Source organism: Scomber scombrus, chromosome 3 (assembly GCF_963691925.1).
Source record: "Scomber scombrus chromosome 3, fScoSco1.1, whole genome shotgun sequence".
Lineage (NCBI taxonomy): Eukaryota > Metazoa > Chordata > Actinopteri > Scombriformes > Scombridae > Scomber > Scomber scombrus.
The window spans coordinates 23,612,673-23,636,383 of NC_084972.1; the positions used below are offsets into that span (position 1 = coordinate 23,612,673).

Consider the following 23,711-nt stretch of genomic DNA (forward strand, 5'->3'; position numbering starts at 1 on the left):
GACAATCACAGGAAATTGCTTGAAAATTAATTCATTGCACTTTCCTGTACCTGGATTATCCTAATGCAGTAAACCCCGCTCAGCTGCTGTTTGTCGCTGAATTAAGAGTAATAGTCAAATAGCCAAGCTAGCAGCTCGATGAGGCTTCTAACCTCAGCACGCCAACATGCTGAAGTGTGTCTCACTTTCTTAGTTGAGTGTGTTAGCATTTTAACGTTTTTAGCTCTAAACTCAAAGTACAGCTGAAGCTGATGAAAATGTCATTAGGTTTACATTTATTAGATCATAAAATTATAACGTTTTTATTTTTTATTATTATAGTTTGGCTATAAACCGAAGTATTGGACAATTTAAAATGAAGATGGGATTATAGCACTGGGTGAAAATTAAGAGATATTGAAGTTATTGATATTCATTAAAAAGTTGTCTAGACAATTCACTGACAAAATTTCAAACTCATCATATTGAAACCACGAATGTCTGTACAAATGTTTATGACATCTATGCATTAGTTTTTTTTAACTTACACCTGGTGGACAGACATTTAACTCCCAAGATGCATGTTGCAACTGTGGCTAAAAACAACAACGATCGGGCCTATGAAGCTATACCTGTATGGATTTAATTATGCCATCTCAGTTGTGTATGCAGCAATGATGAAGGCCCGGTTCTGATGCATTGAGTATGAGTTTCAGTGTGGAGCTCTAGTGAGAGACAGGGGGGTTCATTGACACTGGAGAGCTGTCTCCTCCACTCCCCTCCACTCCCCACCAGCCTCTTATTAACAATGGCACCAAGAGCACAAGGGTCCAGATGTTAGTCTCCTGCTCCCACCAGCTGTGCCAGCCTCTGATACACAGCCTCATTGACTGTGAACCAGGGAGGAGAGACACTTAAGAACACACTGACACCACACACAGACACACACGCACACATGGAGACGGCAGTTCCTGACAGTAGGTTTTTATTAAAAAATGAAAATAAATCAAGGACACCTACCTCTGTGCAGGCAGAAATGCACATAGACATTTATCACACCGATTAAATGACACACTCACGGGAACACAAACACACACTCACCAAGCCACATGCACTTTACACCCCCCTTCTCCTTGTGTAAAGCAGTTATTTGTGGGTGACAGGATCCTAACAATCCTCAGAATAATGCACGTTTGTTTGGATGACTGCGCCATCAGCGCTCCCTTTGTTATTTTCAACATTGTGAGAGTCAGTCAGTACAGATCCACCAACCCTTTATTGTGCTGTTTTTTGTCCATTTACTTGTTCTTATAACAATAATTAGTTTTGTCATTCAGACACAGTAGCACCATTGTTCACATGTTAATAATGATTTTGACAGTGAGCACAGAAAAGTAGATAACTGAAGAGTCATTAAAAATGTAAAAACAGTTGACTTGCTGCTGTTTTTTTTTGGCCTTGTCTGCTCTCTGGGCAGTTTCTGTGTGGTCATAACTCAGCAATAGCGGTGGCGGTTGTTAAGCCGTGCAGAACAGACAGTGGTGTGCCAATGAGCAAAGTTAAAAAGGCTTCCCAGGAGACATGGTCGCTCCGAACATGATGAGACACAGGGGACTCTGGAAATAATACTGTATGTCTGCCAGTGTAACATTGTAATCCTAAATTCACCCTGTCAGGCAATAAGTTTGATTATGGTCCTCATTTGAAATGTTGGATTCAACCCTTTCCCCTCCCCCCTTTCTTTCCTGCTCCCCCTGCCTCTCCTCTCTGTTTTCTCCTCCCTCCACCCACCCCTCTGCCCCTCTCTCCACTGTCCCCTCTCTTCCCCCATCACCTCACCCACAGTAGTATCAACATCGGCATCCCAATCACTCTAGATGACTATTGGGAAACCTGAGCTATCATGGTTTGTTTTCCGACCACATTAGTGGAGATCACAGTTGGGTTTTCACTGAAACTTGACGGCATCTGCATATCATTACTAGCGCCAGGGTCCTGAACTCTTTCTATGCATACAATACACCAGCAGACAACTGAAATACATTTTAATTTACCAAACAATAGCAAAACTAAAACCTGTTATTCTTTCCCTTGAAGAGTAATAACTTGGTGGATTTTTATTAATATAGATATTCAGATATTTGGATGTTGTTTGGAGTCCAGTTGAATTGTCTGCCGTAATGGTGTGGTTGCTCAGGTCGACAGTACTTCTTTGTTAGTCTCCAATCTCACCAAAATCAAGTGTTATTACATGGTGCGGAAGAAACAGAGATAGAGAGAGAAAGAGAAGAATAAGAGGGAAAGGGTCAGTGACATATTTTCAGTGAATAAAATTGATAAAGAAAGAGGAAAATAAAGGAGGGGAAAAGTAACATATTTGGCGGAGAGTGTAGCTGATGTCTGGGCACTTGCATCAGAGTAGAATGAAAGCGTGTGAGAGACAGACAGAACAGAGGTACAAGGGAGGTTGTGTTTATTATTTGATAAAGCCTCCCTTATAACCTCAGCATGTTGTGCAATAGCTCTGGCTCTCCTTCAACTCTGCGGTGTGCCACTTCAAATTAGTCGCTTGTGGAGAGGGCCTGCCCCGTCTTTGTAAAATGCATTAGTACGCCACTCAGAGCCTCATACAGCCTAGGGTTAAACACAAATTATATCATTTCTGTCATCCAATCAAATCACACTGACCCCTTGACCCACAAGATGAGTCAAATGCATAATGAAATATGACATGGCACAAAAGCTCTGATTTTAATCTGCTCTGACACGCGATCAGATGAGGATGACCCCCTGACCTTGACTGACAAGTGAGACGAGCACTTGGAACAGGATACACGAGGGAGAAGAAGGGAAGGAAACATAAAAGAAAAAAGGAGGGAAAGATATGCAATTAGAATGGCTGGTTTTAGTCAACGGGAGGCTAGTTAGTAATCAAGACAAGTATTTGGGTGAATGGGGCCATCTGCATCTTTGGACTTTGGACAGTTGGTGCACCTGTAATTATTCTCACCATTCCATCCATATTTTCCCTCCTATAATAATAAATAAAAAAAGCATTTTTGTCACAGAGCAGCATCACTTTTTCTCACATGGTGCTGGGGAGATAGTAGGTGGCTTTATTTCCTAGAAAGAGCATGTATTTGGTACAGAGCTGTGGCGCACTTCCCTCCCCTTTCTCCCCTACCCGTCTCACCCCCTTGCTGCCTCCCAATTTCATTCTCTCCCACCTTCTTCTCTTCCCTCCCCTCCCATTCATTCACCGGACGGAAACTGAGTACACGGTAGTTTAGCGTCCCCATTCCCACCGCCCCTTTCATGATTTCCAAACAGTAACATAGTGACAGATAAATAATGCAGCCTGGCTGTTTTAGAGACAGATGAGATGACAGGGGGGTGGAGGATGAGTGGTGTTTAGGGTCCTGGGGATGTGGAGCAGGGACCAGAACTGTTTGGGCTCTGCGAAAGACAGGCCAGGCCAGCCAAGAGAGGAAGAGGAGAGTGGAGGTGTAGGGTGGCTGTAACTGGATCTCTGGCCCTCTCCCCCTCCCTCGCTATGGGCTCTGCGAGAGAAGGCTTTGTGGTGTCTTGATAGCCCCTGACATGATATCGTAGCAGAAGAACAGCTATGGCTTTAATTAAGCCTGAGTTGACGGAGAGAGATGGACAGATAAATAGAGAGATTCGTAAAGAGGAAGAGGACAGAGAAAGAGGAGTATCAAAAACAAACAGCCCAATAAACCAAAATAGCAGAGCAGTTCATGTCGGTCAGATTAAGTGTTTGAAAGTAAGTGATCTTTGTAGTCTGACATCCACTATTTGCCTCTGCTGTGTTACATTTAAACAAGAGCCCTCAGTACACAAGTAAACAGAATCATTCATAAATATACAGTATAATCTTCCTTTGGGAGAGCAATGGCAGAGTGACTGAAAATAGATGATGCTCTCAAATTCCTCCCAAAGATAAATCCACCGTTTTCTTTGCAAACCGGACTGCGTGGAAAGAAGAGATAACGGGGCCTGACTTTGTCTCTGAGTGCAGAGCGCTGCACGGCGGATACGAGAAGGTGTCGGAACGAGAGTGTCGGAGGTGATGGAAGTGGCAGTGTGCAGGGGATTTTAAGCATAAATCACCACTGTGACAAAGCTCTCCAATAGGCAGATAAGTGCACATTAGTGGTAAGGCAGATCTGTCATCGTCTGTCTCCTAGCTGTCGGTCCCATCCTCTCTCCGAAACAAACGCTGACTTTGGAGGACTCCAAACTCTCCATCTGTGTGGCACGCAGGCAACCAGCCTGAATATACTTATGCACTTAGGCTTTCATTCTGTAACTTGATGGCAGGCTAGATTTTATTTCAAGAGGAAATGTGTGTCAAACCGACCTGTCAAATAATGCCCCATTATGAGTAATATTAAACACATTATGCCAAGATCCTGTACCGTAATGCTTTGAGTATACCAAAAGGCCTGCAGCCCTTTTCTGTGTAAATGATATTTACAGTGGATCATTTTACAGAATTAATATACAGCTTAATATTAATTTGGGTTATGTCCTAAATCCTGATTTTTACAGGCATCATAAAAATAATCTAATAAGAAAAAGAATGTACAGATAATGAGCCATTAGCCACAGTCAATATCATCTCCAGAAGGCCTTGAATACTCAGGCAGTGTTACAGAGGGAGGGAGAGATCTGTGCCAAATAAAAGACAAGCTGGAAAGCTCCCCAATCAATGTTATTTTCTCTCTCAGTCCCAGACCAACTGTCTATTCATCTGTTTCTTTCAAATGAAAGGTGTGCTGGTATGTAACACTTACAGTCGAAAGATCTGTCTCTTAATTAAAATGTTACAGATTGTGTTTCGCTCACTGTGCCGACTGAGCATACTGCCTATTGGAAATAATGTTCCCTATAGTGTTTGGTATTGATCAGAAGGGAAAATACAGGATGTTTCAGTGAGAAAATAGAATATGTGTTATATGCAGCTTTTGGTAGAAGTGCGGCATTGACTATTGAAAGTAAACCAATGCTGGTCATATTGTGTGTGTGTGTGTGTGTGTGTATGTGGGGGGGGGGGGTTTGAAAAGCCAATTCCATACTAGGACACATGCTGGTCTATACAATCCATCAAATACATTGCCTTTGTTTGGATTTTACTTTTAAAGGAGAAGGGAGTATATATTAGCCAGAGTGTACATGTGGTTCTGTACATGCAATCTCATTCTGAATAGAGGCATATGAATAATTTATCTTGCCACAATCCAACTGGGAACGTCCTTGGTATTTACATTTTATCATCAAGGGCACTGGATGAGCCTTCACAGCAATCTAACACATGACACATCCTCAGTCGTACAATCAAAAGCAACGGAAAATGTTTCCGTTGCGTAGGTATATATTTACACACTGAGAAAACAAAAGGTTGATGAACACTGATGACTAAGCACGGACGTCTTTAGATTGCACTGTGGTCACCCACAGTCAGAGAGAGAAGGACGCAAAGTGAAAGATGACGGTGATGCGAAGGCTCAGAGGGACACGCACAGGGACTCACTTCACACAATGGCCCCGGTGTTTACAGCAGACAATTTAGTTTCCTTCCAACAATTATGAGGGAAATTGAATCTCAGGAAATGTTCGTTTTCTTGTCCATTAGACCAAACAATAACACTATCCCCAAAGGTTTACAAAAACATCTGTCTTCAAAGGACACTCCAGAAAATTAATATCAACCGGCTTGCAGGTTATGTCAGGACAAAGTAAATCAAATTGAGGTAATCACAGTTCTTTTTCTCCTCTTTTTTTCATTTGGTGTAACATGTAGGAAGATGAAAGTGTGCTTTTAAATGCTGAGTATGTGTCTGCATTCTTGCTTCATAATAAAACATTGCAAACATCCCTTTTTTGTGGTCAAATTAAAAATGGGTGTTTCACTGTTTAATGTATTGTAACTTAATGATATTCCTCTCATCTGGCTTTTGTGCTTACTGCCTCAGATTGGTATTCATTTAAAAGACATCAGCTACATTTTAATCCTGTTGAAAGCTATTGTGGAAGACATTGTCCTTTACTATGCAGTTAAAGGCTCGCTTCACTGACAACAACTGAATTAATCCATTAAAACAGAACTATGTTAAGTCAGAGCAGTCGAGAAACCTCTTCACTTACATATCTGAATAAAACTGTAATTTATATGGTCAAACATTATAAATTGGGCCTTTACACTCACCTTTATACTGAGAAAAAGGTTGAGAGAATCAAGAAAAAAATGTGCCCTGTATCCCTTTCTCCTTTCTTCCATTTCCCCATGCCCCTTATTTTCTAAAAGTATCTGTTTGAGAGATAAATGACCACTCTGCTGCAGAGGATGACAGCCTACACAAAGATGATATTGAATTGATTTCAGAAATGTTGCAGAACTGACTGTTTGATGTATACTGCTAGACATGAATCATAAAAATTCTATTAAAAAACCCTTGAATGGCTGACACCAGAATATTATTTGTGATGATTAATTTGACTCAGTCATTACAATGGGAGTCAAGTTGGATCGTCTCAGACAAAATTGCTTTTCATTCCCTGTTGAATTTCCCTGCTATTTTTCTTTTCTTCTTGCTCTGTACAGAACTCTGATCTGATTGGACTTACTGTGTTAGCGCGACAGCACACAAATACAGAGGCTGTTGGTCTTCTTTATTACGCATCACTGAGCATTGAGTTTTTGTACCAAAATGAGACGTTCAACATTCGAAACAAAATTACACCTATTCTAACAAAATGACAGATCAGAATTTAAACTGTTTACAAAGCTTTTTGTGGAATTGCAGGAAACTGAATTATTTGGCTGACAAGATGTTAAAACATCGATCAACATGATTTTTATTGAAGTGAGTACAGAGAGAGACAAGCAAGAAATAAATACATAAGTAACATAAGATAAGATAAGAATAATATATTGTATATATAATGTAGTATTATATTATATATATATTATTCATGTATACATAAGCATAATATTATATACACTACTATAAAAGTTAACAGTAGAATATAAGGATAAGTAATAATGACTATGGCTGTATTAATACATTTACGTCATGTAGCAGCTGTTGTAGTTAGGGAAGTGGTGCTGTTCAGATGATGTCAATATATTGTGATTTGATAAGGTGACTTGACTCGTTAGGAGTTAGAGTTAGACTGGCAGCAAACTCTGCTGCTCGATTTAAGCCTCCAACCGCAAATCAGGACTTTAAAAAACAAACAAACTGTAATGCTGTGGTGTTTACTATTTACTATTAAATTATAGAATAAAAAAGATTTGTATAATATTAAGCGTGTTATTTGCACTCAGTCGGACGACGGATTCTACAATCATAAATTTCAAGTATCTGCTCCTCGACTGTCGGCAATAGCAGCAGAGTCACAGCATAGAGTAGCACAGTGAGATGTCTGTCCTCCCTCCTGCTCTCTGCTGTAAATACACGGAGCTGTTAGGGAGCTGCTGCTCTCATGTCTCATATCTCTGTCCTTATTTTTGGCACAAACAAGCAAGTTACAGCAACTTGACTTAGGACTGGAGGACACTTGTGGCATTTTTTCACCGACATATAGCCTAGCTACACTGCACTGTTCACTGCTATAGTGCTAACTTAATACTGCTCCGGTCCCTGCAGCCTCACCGTCACATACATGTGACGGTGACATCTCTCTCTCTCGACTGCACACCCACTATGTACTGAGCTATTCCTTAAAGGAGTTACGTTAAAGTGTAGAAAAAACATCTTAAAATACATTTTTAAAAATATTCCCCAATGCCTAGGCCTGGCGGGGGGTCAACTCAGCCCAGCAGGCTGCCAGGCTTGCAATACACTGGCAGAAACCCTGGAATCAGAGCTATAGCAAATTCACAGAGCTTTGTTGTTGCATTTGGGATCACCATACCAGTTGTCATATTAATCCAAAATTGACCCAGAATCCCAAAGTAAAGTGGTTTAAAGTGCTGAATGTGTTTAGGGGGTTGCTGCTCAGTGCCGTCAGAGACACACGCAATGAATTTTAAGCGAGTGATTTTATGCTGAAAATATACCTTGGGACTGTTAGTTGTTCTACACAGCTTTTTAGCTTTGACTTTTTATCAAAGGGCTACTGTAGACCTCATCTTGGGCTGTCACATAACATTGTCTATTGGATATGAAATGACTTTTACTTTTGAAACTTTCACATTTTCAGGTAATATCCAATAGTGCCAAATACAACACTGTCATGACTTAGCTTCAGTTTGATCTGCTTATATACTGTACACTACTTTGTCTAGTGTTTCTAACTTTTTACTCCCTCTGTGTCTATACTTCAGAACTACACAGGTCAGAGTGGTGGCGGCGGGGGAGGAGGCGGAGGTGGTGGCACAGGCAGTGGAAATGGAGCCGGGGACGAAGACTATGAGATCCCCCCCATCACTCCACCTAACCACCCCGAGCCTCCTCTTCTTCACCTGATGGAGCACGAGTCTACAGGCTACCTTTGCCACTCGCTGCAACACAATGGGCTCATCAACCCGTATTCCTACCCCGAGCTGCCCACACTCATGATGTCTAACATGCTGGCACAGGACAGCCACCTCGTCTCCAGCCAAATGCCCTCGGTGAGTAGCACTACGTAGACTACACCACCTTATGGGGCCCCTGTACTGCCAGAAAGCTGATATTTAAGCAGTCAGGGATTTTGTTTCAGTAATGGTTATGAAGTTTCAGACAATTTTAGCTATGACTCAGTTAAGATTATTTGTTGCTTGGACTTAGTTTGGGTTGTCTCAATTGGTTAATATACTGGCATACACCTATATACCTCATAACTTCTGGACTTTGAAGAAGTATTTTTCGTATCTGAGATACTCAGGAGTGTGAGTGAGGACTGTTAAACTTCACATGTCGAAATGCACAAACACTGAACAGATACAAGGTTACAATATGGGGGGAAAAATGATGATGGAGCACTTGCGATATTGGGCAAATTTTACTCTCAAAAGGGTTTTTAAAGCTTTTTGGATATTGCGAAAACATTCAAACCAGCCATTTAAAAGATGTCAATCCTATATGAATATGAAGCAGATTACAACCTTATAAGGCAAATGTAATTTTCAAGACACGCAGAGGGAAGAAGGGGGCTAAGTGGGGCGAACCAAATGATTGTTCAGCGGTTGCCATGTCAGCTCTGATGCACGGAGAAAAGGATTGTGGGTAAATCCATCAGCATCATATCTACCTCGACAGCATGCATCGGTCAATCTGTCAAGCCTTCAAACATGAATACGCACTGATTACTCCCTCAGCTCCACACAGAACTGCTCCTCTACAAATTAGCATCTCCAAACCATAATTGCATTCATGAGAACTGCAGGAAATAGAGCAGCTTTCTATCACAACAAATGACATATGTACGCGTGACACATAATGTATAGGCTATAATAACCACGAGCTCCTAGCAGTCACTCTAACAGTACACCTGGAGCTAAGTGGCAAGAAGAGTAGTTTAGTATTTAAGCAGAGGCTGGACTTAGAGTTTGAAGTATTAACGGCTTCATATCCCATTCAGTGACCATAATGTAAATATTGCAATATAGGTGCACTTTAGAGTGTACCTTTAACATGAATGTTAGATATTGTCTGATATTTTATTTAATTTGAAATATGCACAGATGCTTTACGTTTTATTAAAGCTGCAATAAGTAGTCAATTAATCAATTATTTGCCAACTATTAAATTAATCAGCAACTGTTTTGATAATTGATTCATCATTTTGGGTCATTTTCTATGAAAGAAAAGATAACATTCTCTGGTTCGAGTTTCTCATTTATAAATATTTTCTGGTTGCTTTAATCAGTGACAGCAAACTGCATATCTTGGAGTTTTGGACTGTTGGTCGGGACAAAAGAAGACATGGTCACATTACCTTGGGTTTTTGTTTGTGCCAATTAATCAAATAATCGAGATAATTAGGTACAAATTAGTTAATGAAAATAATTGTTAGCTGCAGCCTTACTTTTTATAGATTGCAGCATTTTAACATCTCAATGAAAATCACTTGGATGAATTGATACGGTTAAAATAGTGTGGTGTGTTGAAGGTCACCATTAATTATCTCCAAAGTGAACTTAATATTGACTGAGATATCATGAACTGTAACAGAAATAGCAACACCTGACAGCTGTGCCTTTGTGGAAATTTACATAATATAGGACACTGTATATTGTTCTTTTTAACAATAGAAATAACAAGACAGTAGGGTGTTTTGTGTATGTTAATGAATGGAAAAGAGCATCTCATATATCCAGCATACATTTAAATATGCACAGATTCACATCAAGGTCAAGCACAACATACTATAATGTTTATCATAAACAGAGGCGATAAGGCCAAACAACAGTGGGCATATAGCCAAAATATGGCTTGATAAAGATATGAAATATAAATATAGTACTCATAGTACATAGTACATATTTTAAATTTTATGTATAATGTTGGAATATCCCCCTAGATATTGGATTCATGTGTCATTTATCTTCATATTCATTTCACATTTTGGTCATGACCTTTACTGGGTAGACAGTGGTTGATTGGCCAGTGTTTCACTCGGCTGTCAGGCTATTTGTTACTGCTACAGAGGGGCACACTCTGTGGTTTTAATAGATTGACTACCGCAGGTTGCATGATAAAAATGCATACGATTTGAAATGTTCAGCTGGCTCATGATGAACATATACTTAAAATACATTTATTGCAAATGCTGTACCTGCAGGTGATTGCTATTCTGATAACCATGGTTTTGAAAATGGAGACAAAGAGAAAGAGAAAACATGTTGTATAAACAGTATATGGTTCAAATTAACATACTCAATTTAGAGGCAGTTTAATCAAAGAAAAGCTAAAAGATTGAGCTTTAAAAAAATACATTTAGCGAGTAAACTTCCCAAATCTTGATATTTTCTAACTGGCACTGAGAGAAGCTTCTTAGACATACAGGAGAGCTTTTTCACAGCCCTGCTTCACCCTCACTGCAAAAAGCAGCATATAAAGCAAACCCAGAAATTTCTAAATCAAATAGTCTGCCTGGCGAAGTTACCAAACCGTAGCAGAGGTTCATTTGTGCTGAGAACGGAGTGTCTATTAAATTGGTGCCTCACCTTGACACAGTCTGTTGAGCAGAGTAATTAAGCAAACTCTGCAGTTCAAACATGAGATGCTATCATTATGAATACCTCACTTGACATGGATAGCTAAATAACCTGGGTTAATTCTAATTTTAGATCGTTTCGGGATACTAAAAAAATATAACGTTTGAATGCTATGTAGATTGAAGGGGTTTTGCTTCTGCTGTTGTTGATGTTGCACTGTATATGTGTGTCCGAGTGTGTCTGTGTGTTTCTGTGTCTTCACTATAAACAATATCTCTGCTGTTGAAATGGATCCACTACATCTGGAGGTCAGGCCTTATATTCAATCTTGAGCACATTGAAAAAAAATCCATTAGGGTTCATCTTTCCTGCATCAGCCATTCTATTGTGGTGCTGCAGTGAGATCTGTTTTCATCAGGCAGATTCAATACGTGAGCTGGGCAATGAAAAGAGTGCAATAGAGTTGGATGAAGAGAGGAGGGGTGAGGATGGAGAGAGAGAGAGGAGGGCATTGTGGGTAGGAAAGCAAGAAGAAATTGCAAGGAGGAAAGAAGTAGTAACTCTTATTCAAAATGAGCATATACCTCCAGTTTTCTGTACCTCCTGGATTTCATTATTAGATATTTTAGAGATAATGCAGTTGAGTGAAATAAGGTTATTCTCTCTCAACAAAAGGCTGAGAGCCCCTGCTTTTTAAAACGTGTGCCTACGTGATTCAAGTATGAGGACATTTGAAAGTACTCCACTGCAGATGCAACAATATAAACATAAAATAAATAGGGCGATTATATAACAAAAAGGATCTAGAGTAGAGGAGTGTTACAGCAGCAGCCGATCATAGTCAGGAAGCTGTTAGACAGAATCGAAAGTGTGTGTTTTGTTTGTTTTGGTAGGGCGAGCTATAGGAGTAAGTGGTGTTTAGATTGAGTTCTATAGGAGGACGTGACTCTAAGTTGTGTGTGTGTGTGGATCTTTCTGACCAATGAAAACTATCAAGATACTGTACATGCAAAATAAAGGAGGTTGGGATTTTATTGCATTTCTCTTACAGTCAATAAAGTCCATGAAAAGCGCAAAATCAACGTGTCAATACGGCTGTCAATACTTTCTGACTTCCTGTCTGTGGCTCTCAGCCCCAACCTCATTTGTTCCTATAAGACGAAAATCTTTAAAAACTAGTTCCAGATATATGGTTTCATTTGTTAAATGAAAACAGCTGGGAACTGTGAAACAATAGGTAAATAGTGTTTAGGTTTAAGTTTTTACAGTAGAAGGAAGGTGCACAGTGTGTGGAATTGACAGTTCTTTGTAATGAAGGTAGGTGTTAAGTCAGTGTAGTGGTGTGACTGACTGATGTGTTTTAGATAATTTTTTTGGACAAGTGTGTGGCTGACTGACGTGCCGCAACACTGGCTGTTTGTGACATACAGTTATAACCTGCAAATGTCAGGCTTCAGCTACACAGACAATGCTTGATAGCAGTGTTGAAAAAAGAGTCGACTAGTTGTTTGACAGAAAATTCTTCAGATAATTTCTTGAGCAAAATTGCCAAAAGTTCATTAGTTCCAGCTCCTCACATGTGAATTTTTGCTAGTTTTCGTAATAGTTGACTTTCTTTGAGTTTTGGACTGCTGGCTGGACGGAACAAGCAATGTGAATAACTATTAAATAAAGGTTGGGAAAATTGAGATGAAGGCATTCCTCACTGTTTTGTCACATTTTGTCCAAGAAACCACCAATCAATTCATAATGAAAATAATCATCAGGTTTAGAGACAATGAAAATAATTGTAAGTTGCATCCCTACCTGTCAGTGGGATCTCATCATTGTTGGTTTTGGTGTTTTTATGGGATTGTTGACAATATTAAAAACATAGAATATTGCCAGCCTAAATAGTATCAACATCAACTGGAAAGTTAACAGTCCTGTCAAACCAGGAGGCAACTGTTTCTCCCCCCCCCCCCCCCCCCTTTTTTTTTTTAGGTTTTTCTCTCCACTGCTAACTCTCAAAACCTGGAAGAAATAATTGACTGTACTCCACTAATTTTGTAAAGAGGCCATTTTCAATTCATGAGGGTTTTTTTCGCTGATACTTCTTGTGTTGCGGTCTGCAGCCCCTCCTGGCCAAACCTGATATCTTTCAGAGCTCTTTTCTCTGATGCACTTGGCAGGGTCTCTCTCTCTCTCTCTCTCTCTCTCTCTCTCTCTCTCTCTCTCTCTCTCTCTCTCTCTCTCTCTCTCTCTCTCTCTCTCTCTCTCTCTCTCTCTCTCTCTCTCTCTTCTCTCTCTCTCTCTCTCTCTCTCTCTCTCTCTCTCTCTCTCTCTCTCTCTCTGCCTCACTCTGTTAATGCCCCCACTGTCATAGCATCTACAAGTTCCAAAACACATTAGACATTTAATAGCCATGCTCAGGTTGCATTGATCTTATCAATACAGCTCAGAACGATACACATCTCTGCTGCTAATAGTGAATTTCTGGACTCACTAAGTGGCCTTGTTGTTGTCTGTTGTGTCTGTCACATGGAACTTTCCGAAAGCAAAACTATGTTATTATTGGCAGGATAGATATATTTATATGAGCCTCACACCTGCACCGTGACATCTACATCTGCAACACTAAAAATGCTCCATATTCAATTATGGTATATTCAAAAATGCTCCTCAAATTCATATGAACTGTGCCTGCAACTGGAATAAATTATCTTTGATTAAGTTTTTTTCATGTTCCTCAATGATGCATGCAATATTAGCCATCATCAAACTGGCTCGAGTGTGATGTTTTGAATATGTAACAGATGATGAATGTATAATCAGCCAGGAGATGTTATGCATAACGGCTATGTATTAGCAGAAAGAGCTACAGTATATGCAGTTATTATCCAGAATACAAGACTTGAATATGCTTGAATGAGGGTCAGTTCATTTGTAATGAGGGTAGTGGCACCTTAAAGATCTGCCGACTGTATTCATATTTAAATTCATACTCTCATTTCTTTTGTTAAAAAATTTGAATGTGAGAATTTCATCACAAGCTCTTTATCTTCAGTTGTTAAGGTTAATTATCAAGTATTAATCCCGCCTTGATTGTCATGTTAAGTTGCTTAGATGCTTGTGTTTTCTCTCCCTTTCTTTATTTTTCCTCATGAGGTATTAAGTGCTCCTGGCAGGTGCTTGCTCTCCAAGCCTTTGTGAATGAAATATGAGCTGCAATGTCAACTGAACTTGTCACAGACAAGCTGGGATGAATTAATGATAAAAGAGCAGAGGTGTGTTTTAATGTGTTTTCTCTCTGATGGAGGGTCTCAGCAAACGTATTATCGCATACTGTACACCTGCTGGTTTTTGTATAAACATGGATCAGAGAGGGAAAAAAAAGGTGGATTAGAGATAAGGTGATGCATTTATAGAGAAAATTTTGGTCTCCTAATTCTAAGTCTGGAGAAAGAATAGTACTGTATATCAACCGGACTGTTACCATGTGACTTTTCAGAAATATTGCAATTAAATGTGTTTAGACTTTCCAATATGGACTTAAATTTGTCTTACCTTTGCCTTTAAAGATTTTCTGCTCTTTGAGGCTTTGCCTTACTCTATACTTTTCATTCAGATGAAGAAAACCTATTTCTCCTTTGAAAGACCTTCATTTTCAGTCATTTTTTAAAGGGATTAGAGTGTCTGCAGAAAAATGATGGAATGTCTGTCGCTTTTCACCACAGTTCAACAAGCCCCAGTGATAGAATGGAACTTGTATTAGTTATTCCAATGTTGATTCAGGCACAGATGATTTTGAATGATCAATGCCTCCAGCGGAACAAAAATCACTTGCTTGTTTGATGGCCTCTTGAAATCTACAGGGGGAAAAAGAAGGCTGTTCTTTAAACTGCTTCCTTTTTTTTTCCATCTCCACTTTTTTGTGATTATTTATTTTCAAATTGTCCCTAAGGCTAATGTTCCATTTTGGCATGTCACACCTCCCTCTCCCATAAATGAACCATCACAGCCATAAATCACTGGACAAACAGAGACTTGTGCAAACCCTGAAAGGTTCAGAGATTTATGTAACACATTCATGTTTTCCACTTCCTCATTTTAGTACTCCACTGGTAAAGCCTAGCTAATAAAAGGTCCTATTAATATTTCCTGTTGCTTAGCAACGGCAGGCAGCAAGTAATAGCATTCTGTGGAAAAATAGATGACCGATAAGGAAAAATTCAATTCTTTTCTCATCTCCTGGGAGAAAGTGCCTTATTTCTCTGGCAATGTGATATGAAACTGTAGTTGTATATTAAGAAATATCTTAAAAGAAATATAGGTTATTTTCCAATTTCATCATTTTGGAGGGATTTTTATTGCAGGCTGGAATGGCAGCTCATCTTTTTTCTCCACCCTGATAAAGTCAATTAACCTCGGATTAAGCTAATCAGAGGATAAGGTGCCGACTTAATTTCTTTCTTTTTAATCAGAAATTCTAAAGAGATGGTGTTGAATAACCCACGCACCCAACTTTAAAAGGATCAGTTCTGTGAAACAAATTGCATTTCATTTATATTGCAGGTGTAATATAAACTTGTTATGTACAAACAGAGGCCAGCTTCTACAGTATGGAGCGCTATGCAAAATCTCTTCTAATAACATTGCTTATCGCTGTGATCACAGGTAATACAAGAGGATCTCCACAGTGACAATTTTCAATTTAGATAATTCATCACATCATATTTCAAAAACAACTGAGTAAAAGATGCGTATCGCACACATGTTGTTGTCATCTTCCTCCTCCATACTGTAGATGTGATCAAGTGGCATTCAAGCAAAGAAGAGCTAAAGAAACAAAGGCAGATTCAGCTGCAGCAGAGAGCTGGTGTTATGAAGCAGATACATAGATAAGGGATTTCATATTACACTTAGCCACGGGCCCCTGCTGAGATTTATCATGCCATGAAATCGTGTCCATATTGCACTGTGCCCTATCTCAACCATCCATCAGCTCATTCTGCTTTCACCACCAGGAATATTCTGCCCCGGTGGCGGTGGAGAACCGCCCCATGTCATCTCACTCAGGGATGTCTCCCCTGCTGTGCCACCAGCCACCATTTCAACACAACACTACCACTCTGTCTGCTAATGCGCACAAGAGTGGCTGGAGCCAGAGTGATTAAAACACTTTGTGTATTCATGTAAGCCAGCTCGTAATGCGCTATGCTAATCCAGGACCAAGAGGTCTAAACTACAGGCAGCATTTAAGGACAATTTCCATCCTTGATTGGGCCAAGTAGGAAAAAAAAGTCACAGTTTTCATTTAATGGCCTATCAGAATAGAGGACAATAGTGGTCAAAAACTCTTGGCTCAGGATTTTTTTTGTGTCTATTTAAAAAACAGGTGAACATCAGAGAATAAATCAGAGTTCAAAAATAGTATTTGAACACTGTTGTTTAGTCATTAAACCAAAAGTGACTCTTAGTAGCAAATCCGTGGCTCATTTTAGTTTTCCTCCATTTTCTGTCCTTGAAGAAAGAAAATTATATTGACCATAAACGTCAGGGATCAGTATAGAAATAGAAACAAAACTATTGGATGTGTTAGGACATGAAATCAGGTTAAGAACATTTTTAAATGATTTATTTCTTTGGAAAAATGGGGAATTTCTGCTGAAAATTGGCACCCCCTCCTCTCCACCCAAAGCAATAATCCTTATACATACTGTACCTCAGCACAGATGAAAGAAGTTAATTTGTTTGGTAATGCACTGTCTGTATTTTTGCAGAAGTTCAAAGCTGGAGAATGAGGTGAAATGTGTGAAATTCTTTTGTGAGAGGATTTTACACACGTCAAATCATCTTGGCATGACCTCCACTTGCATGGCAGATACAGTATTGTATGCACCTTCTTTTCATTTGTGCATTCTTTTTTTGTTTTTCTGTTCATTATTTTTTTGTTGTGCGAGCACGGGCACGCCCCCACCCAACACACACACACACACACACACACACACACACACACACACACACGCGCACGCACACACACACACACACACACACGCTGACATACAAAGTGTGTTTGACACGGCAGTCAGGAGTCTCATTAGCGGGAGCAGAGGAGCCTTGCCTTCTGCTGTCAAGAGTGTGTGTCCCTACCGCTCCTCACAACCGTCTCCTACATGTCATGTCAGGCAAGGCTCTGATTCTCTGACGCCGTGCTTTGTGAGGTGAGCTCTGAGACACGCCCGGGCTGTGAGGGAGCGAGAGAGGGGGAGATAGAGACGGTGAGAGAGAACAACAAGAGAGAGAATAAAAAAGACAGAGGAACAAGAGAGAGAAATAGAGAGGAAGAGAGAGAGAGGAAATAAAAGCAAAGGAGGTTCTGACATTAGCAGTAATGAGGAACATGGAGGATGTTGCCGAGGGGGACATCATGACATTACTATCTGCAAATCAACCACTGCCTTGTTGCTGCCATAGATTCACTCTGAGAAGCGTTCAGGGTGGTACAGTACTTTTCAAACCAACAGTCAATCACAGCCACACTCTTGTGCAAATGCTTCTAGCTATTCTTTTACATTATGGTAATGTAAAATGATATAGTAATGGTACAATAATAATAACTATAAGAATATCATCATCATCATAACTTTTCAAGCCACAAGCATGAGGGAAATAAATAATACTCACAACACAACAACACAATGCTCTCATAAGAAGAACATCAAACTTTTTACCTTTTCTGTGTGTGTGTGAGAGAGAGAGAGACAGTGTGTGCTTTTCTTTCTTTCTGTGTGGCATGACTTTAAAGCCATTCCTAGATACTTTTATGAAACTATCAAATGTGTTGGCACTGACTCTGTTTGGCTTTGAGAGATATAGTGGCAACGTCCATTTCAACAGTGCAGCTACTTAAGACGCGTTTGGAATAAATTGCCTTTTTCTCTCTCTTTTAAAATTTGTGTTTGTAACTCGTAATTATTTCCTTATGTTGCTCATTTGTGAGGTATTGCTGATTGCCAGATTAATTACTTGATCACAGTTCAGCGCACGAGGTGCGGGAGCAACTTTTTTTAAATTTTTCTCCTTTTGACAAGCATGTAATTGGAAAGATTGAAAGTGACCTTAGAGTGTCTTGTTTGGGCAACATGGAGCTACTGCCAAGCTAATAAATAAAATTTGATTTTAACAGTGTGCTTCTAAATACAGTTGGCCGGGAGTACACCTGGATCCTAGCAGCGCTGTATCAAAGTCTTACTGAATAATACTAAATAACGTAATCTTGACTACTTTCAAAATGCATCCAATTAAGCTTTAACAAATTCTTAAAAACCTTGTTTTTCTTTTTCTTAAACAACCCAGCATCCGCTGCCCATCATATCTCCTTACTTAGCATCTGTCTGATGTCACAAGAAGGCAGAAGCAGCGTTTTGCTTTTTGCTTTCATACTTAAGTAGCATATGATTCATAAATCCACTCTCTTATTAATTCTCCTCAGCTTGTGTAAATGACCCTCCCGGGTATACTGTATATAAGCTTGATAAACAAAGACATGGAAGAAGGGAGAGAGAAGCGAAAGAGACAGAGAGGGGGAGAGTGAGCAGGGGAGGGCGGGGTGGCAGCTCGAAGGCTCTTTGAGGAACAGAGTTGTTAGTGCTTTGCCCTCAGGGTGAATGAGAAGTAGCTTTGAGGGCTGTGAGGCCCAGGGTTGGCTCCCTACCTAACGGCGTGTTTACCACCGTGTTGCTCGGCGGCTGTGCTTTTGAAGGATCAGTCTTGAACGCGCCTCTAATTAAAGCTGTCATGGCTGGGTGCCTGCAGGGATAATGTTCTATTATTATAGTCATTTGTTTCAATTAAACGCTGGGTGATTTTACAATAGCAGCCGTGAACCTGTGAGAGTGAGCCATCACTCTAAACAAGATGGCTCCAGTCAAGCAGGCAGTGAGGAAGGAAAAGTCCCAGGACTTACAGAGGCATTGATCACTGTGTATTCAAACAAGGCAGGATGGGATGGAGAAAGAGTATGATAGTCTGATAGTGTTTATTAAAGCAGCTCAGCAGGTTTAAAATACAAATACAGAATAACATCATGCAACATTGTAGGAAAAATGTCAGATTCAATTTACTTTTTGAAGGAAAGTGAAAGTGAATTGACTTCAGCGCTACAGAAGGCACAAAGGCATTAAAAAGTGACAGAGTTTGAAGATTTATTTTAGATGGTGCTAATAAGTTGAAACATGACCACAACATTTATTGATTCTGTAGCATCGAGAGACTGGTTTATTATGATGCCAGGGCAATAAAATCTTGCATAGCAATCAAGCCGCTTATTTAAATGATGAAACAGATGCCACTCTGTTATAATCATCATGAGGACGGATCAAGGTTAGCTGTTTTACCCTCCTCTAGTTTGAATCTCTCCTCTTTCTCCTTGTAGCTGTATAGGGCTCTCTTCTCCCCTTCTCTCATTTCTGTGCTGGTGGTCAAATCCCCTTAGCTAAATCAAATGGTGCAGGCAATTGGAGCGGCCGTGAAACCATTTCAAAGGTAAGGTCAGCAGCAGCAAGGGAACAATGGCTTTGTGATATTCCATCTCACACACAATGTGCTACACATAATTGGAAAGCCTTTGTTATTTGACTCCCATTTGACTATGATGTACAAGATGTGAATACAAACACGACAGGCGTAACGATGGCAAAGGAACGCGTTCACACCGAGTTTCCTAGCTTTACATCACAGTTTAGGTCTGCCTGGCTGCTCATCACCGAAAAGCAATATCTAACTGTCCCTGGCTAACTTTGGAGATGGATTCTAGTACTTCGGTCATGTGGTCTATTTTTCTTTTGCAGTTTCTGTATTTTTTTTCTCTGCTCTTCTTTGTCTGTTTATCTCTCTCTCTGTTCCTGTGTCCTCTTTCCTTTCCTCTCCCTTTAACTCGTGTTTATCAGGGATTCTGATCTCCTGTGGCTTTACAACACACAACTAACTTGCTTGAGGTTAAGCACAGCAATGACAATACCCAAAGGACTGCATTACTAACATTATAATAAATGTAATAAATAAATGTATACCGCTGTTCTGCTCAACTTGTTTGTTATTCTGGTAATATTTTCAGTGCAATTATGAAATAAATCAAAACTAAAACGCAGCATGAGAATGTGCAAAGTGCCAAATACGTTGGTTGCTGGGTTATGGGATACCTGCAATATTAGTTTCAGCAACTTATAAACATCCATCACATTCACTGCACTCCAAACATGATTTATAACATAATTTTTTATGTTGCATCACCACCCAGATTTGATTAGCATAATGTCCTGTTATGTGTTCAGAAACAAAAACAGTATCAGACTATCAACTAGAGTGTATGAAAAGTCAGTCAAGCTGAAGGCAGAGAGCAGTGACCAGCGCTCTGCACTCCCCCCACTTTCGGCCAGGCATTTGGATGATACCATTAGGAATTAGCATACAGTACCTATGGCAACCGGCAACCTTTGTCAGATTCTTTCATAATATTTGTACAGCCGTCTGCTGCTCGCTTTATTTAGCACCGGCTTGATGGCACTATGTGATAACTTCTTGCTCTTTCTGTCTCACACAGGTTAAAGTGACAACTAAAAGTACTCACAGACATTTAAAAAAGGACACAGGAATGGATTAGAAGGAAATTATCACATTGGGAGTGTTTTGAGTAATGAGGACTAGTCTTTTTGATGTTATTGCTGGTTGCACACTGCTTTTAGTAACTGTACTACGGTAATGCACACTTTTGCACAGAATGTATGTATTTTTGCCAGAATTATATGTATATATTTTACAAAAACTACTGCAACCCTATCAGTAAGCTTCATCGACCTACACTGGAATGCAATGCTTGATGTTTTTCTATTTTCTGATGACTTACTGCGTCATTAGTTTAGGACATAACACTCAGCTTTGATGAAAATTGAGTAAATGCTATGAAAGAGTGTGAATATGAATAATGGCAGAGAAAATGCATGTTTGATTCAAAACAAGTCAACAAATGCATTGAATTTGCATGTTTTTCATCAAACATAAAGAGTAAGGTGACTTAGTATATTACATATTGTTACAATTTGCAAGATCTCAAAGGAATGATTTACGATAGGGACATAAATGTAGATTTTTATTTTCTTAATCTGTCACTCAAAGTGTTAGTGATCGAAGGTTTATCTACAAATACAAGGTCGACACCCTTGTATACCCACAGTACGGTGGTGCCTTCCCCCGGTGAACTCCTCTGCTCTGCGTGTCTCCTTCTTGTTTATATTAAACATGGTGTGGCTCAGATTAAAGGGTGACAATTTTGCCGGGAGGCTGTTGCTATGGAAATGCGTCTGCTATAGCTATGATAGGCCATTCATGTTTGATTAATTGGTTTTTCAATGCTTCTTGGTTTGTGAGGACCCTTAAAGAGCAAGCCCATGGAAAATGGAAAATTAATGGATTTCTATTTCCTTCTCTTTCCCCTTTACTTCTTTCTCTCTGTCTCTCTCTTTTTTCCGTCGTACTACTTCTTTTCGTGAAACTGTTTCCCCATGTTTTAAGAAGTGTAGTGATGGTGTTTTGAATTATGATTGGAAGTTGGAGATTGCTGTGGATGGGGGAGGCTGGTTGGGAGCGCTTGGTTATTTGAAATGCAAAAGGAATGTCTTTGTTCATGGCTGCCTTTTGTGAGCAGCTGCTGAGGCAAACACAGAATCTAATGTCGTGTGAATATTATGAGTTTTTAAAGCAGTCCAGAGCCTCGTACAACATTACTTTGTTGTGCATTTTTATTCTAGAAATCTACTGGGACCAATTATGATTAGAGAGCCGAGCCTTCATCTCTGAACCTCCTCTCGTGTTTATCAAGACCTCATATGCTTGGGCCCTTTCAATTTGATCTTTTTAGCTCGGCACTAATGTGTAATGTATTATTTAACTCATGCATGTTTAAAAGAGCTAACAAATGCTAGTTCATCACTTTCTGATCTGTAAATTGCCAAACATTCCCATTTATGCCAGCATTAAAAGCATCCTTTGGTCGGTCCTCATGTTATGTCCTGATGAATCTTGAAGAAAAGCTTTTGATGTAGTTACTATTGAAGATCTTTTAAAACTGCTAAGAGCAGGACTTTGCAAGAGTCTGATTCTGTAATCATTCTGAAGGGTGTTCTCTGTGTGGGGGTCATTTTCCAGCTGAGAGCACCATTCTTGTTTCTATTTCTGGACCCAAATGTTGCAAAAGATGTTGTTTAACGTGGCATTAGGTAATATTTTTCTCCTTCATAGCACACAGTGAGCACAATATATCTGCAAGAGGTTGATAGAGTTGTTGATCAATATCATTGACTCAATGATATATTGACTGTCTCCTCAAAACTTAAATTTAAACCTTGTAGGGGCTGTACTTGTTGCGTTTCCTAATGATTGCTAATAGAAGTCAGTACAACTCATGGGTTACTACAGTAAATGTACCACTACTTGTAATAGAGAACTCCCTTGAAAAAGTATGTGATTTTGAGTTAAGTCATTATGGGCCTGTGTGTTACCATGGCTAAATGTTGAAGCAAAGCCAACTGCCTGAAAACACAGTTCTCTTATTAGCTGCTGCAGTAGGTGTGAAAAATCGATTGTTTTTTATTAAGATGCAAAGTTTAATGTATTAAATAAATTGGTCTCTCAGTAGTTGATTTTAAGTCTTCAAGTGTGTTCTGCCTACGATTTTGAAAACACATTTTCATTTAAAAAAAATGTCATCTTGGAGCTCACTAGCTTGATTGACAGCTGTCTACGTTTATTTCATTGAGCTGTTGTGATGGCTGCTTTCTTATCCAACATCACACTCCAGCCAGAACCACATGATGGAAAATCTAGTGGTCTGTCCCAAACCCATACCTTTTTTGCTTTTCACGGTATAATGATATGGCAGCTTCTATACAAAAAATGACACAATGATACTGTACTATTTCATACCAACAGGACATTATAGAGTATGTATTTAATATGGATTTAACTCTCCATGTTTCTGGAGCATTCTCACCACCATTCACAATGAATATAGCCATAAGCAGCTCAGCCATTTTCTTAATGCATTGCTTTGTGAGAGATTAGTATCCATTGACAGCACAGCTTAAAAACGACAGTATTTAGTATGTATGTACACTACATTGTAGGCATATGCATCAGATACTTTGAAGATACATAAGAAGCAACTATCAATACAATATGATACGATTCACTATTGTGATGCTGTGTGTCAACACAATACGATGCAGTTCGACATGATGCAAAATAATGATGCAATGCAATTCAGTATGGCACAGAGAGTTTGATTTTTATGTCTTAAGCTTATAGGAAATCATAAATTAACTAGAAAAGTGCCATTTTTACTTTACATATTTGTTTTCTCTAGTGCTGCAACTCAGTAAACATCTAATTTGTGCTGTTTCGTTTGACCTCTAAAAAAAACACTTGGACTTTTAACAAACAGGCCTTTTCACAAGTCCGTTGTAGTGTAGTGTTCTCAGTTTACATGCATATGCTTTGAAGTGATTTTAAGTGAAGTTCTTGTGAA

General features: G+C 39.5%; 1 protein-coding gene across 3 annotated transcripts in view; it reads left to right on the plus strand.

Moving 5' to 3' along the window:
- tox2 (TOX high mobility group box family member 2) overlaps positions 1-23,711 on the plus strand; it is a 116,040-nt gene that overhangs the window by 77,590 nt on the left and 14,739 nt on the right. For all 3 annotated transcript variants that reach the window (XM_062415476.1, XM_062415475.1, XM_062415477.1), the window contains exon 4: positions 8,333-8,620. In XM_062415476.1, the coding sequence (XP_062271460.1) occupies positions 8,333-8,620 (288 nt within the window). The remainder of the gene's footprint in view (positions 1-8,332; positions 8,621-23,711) is intronic.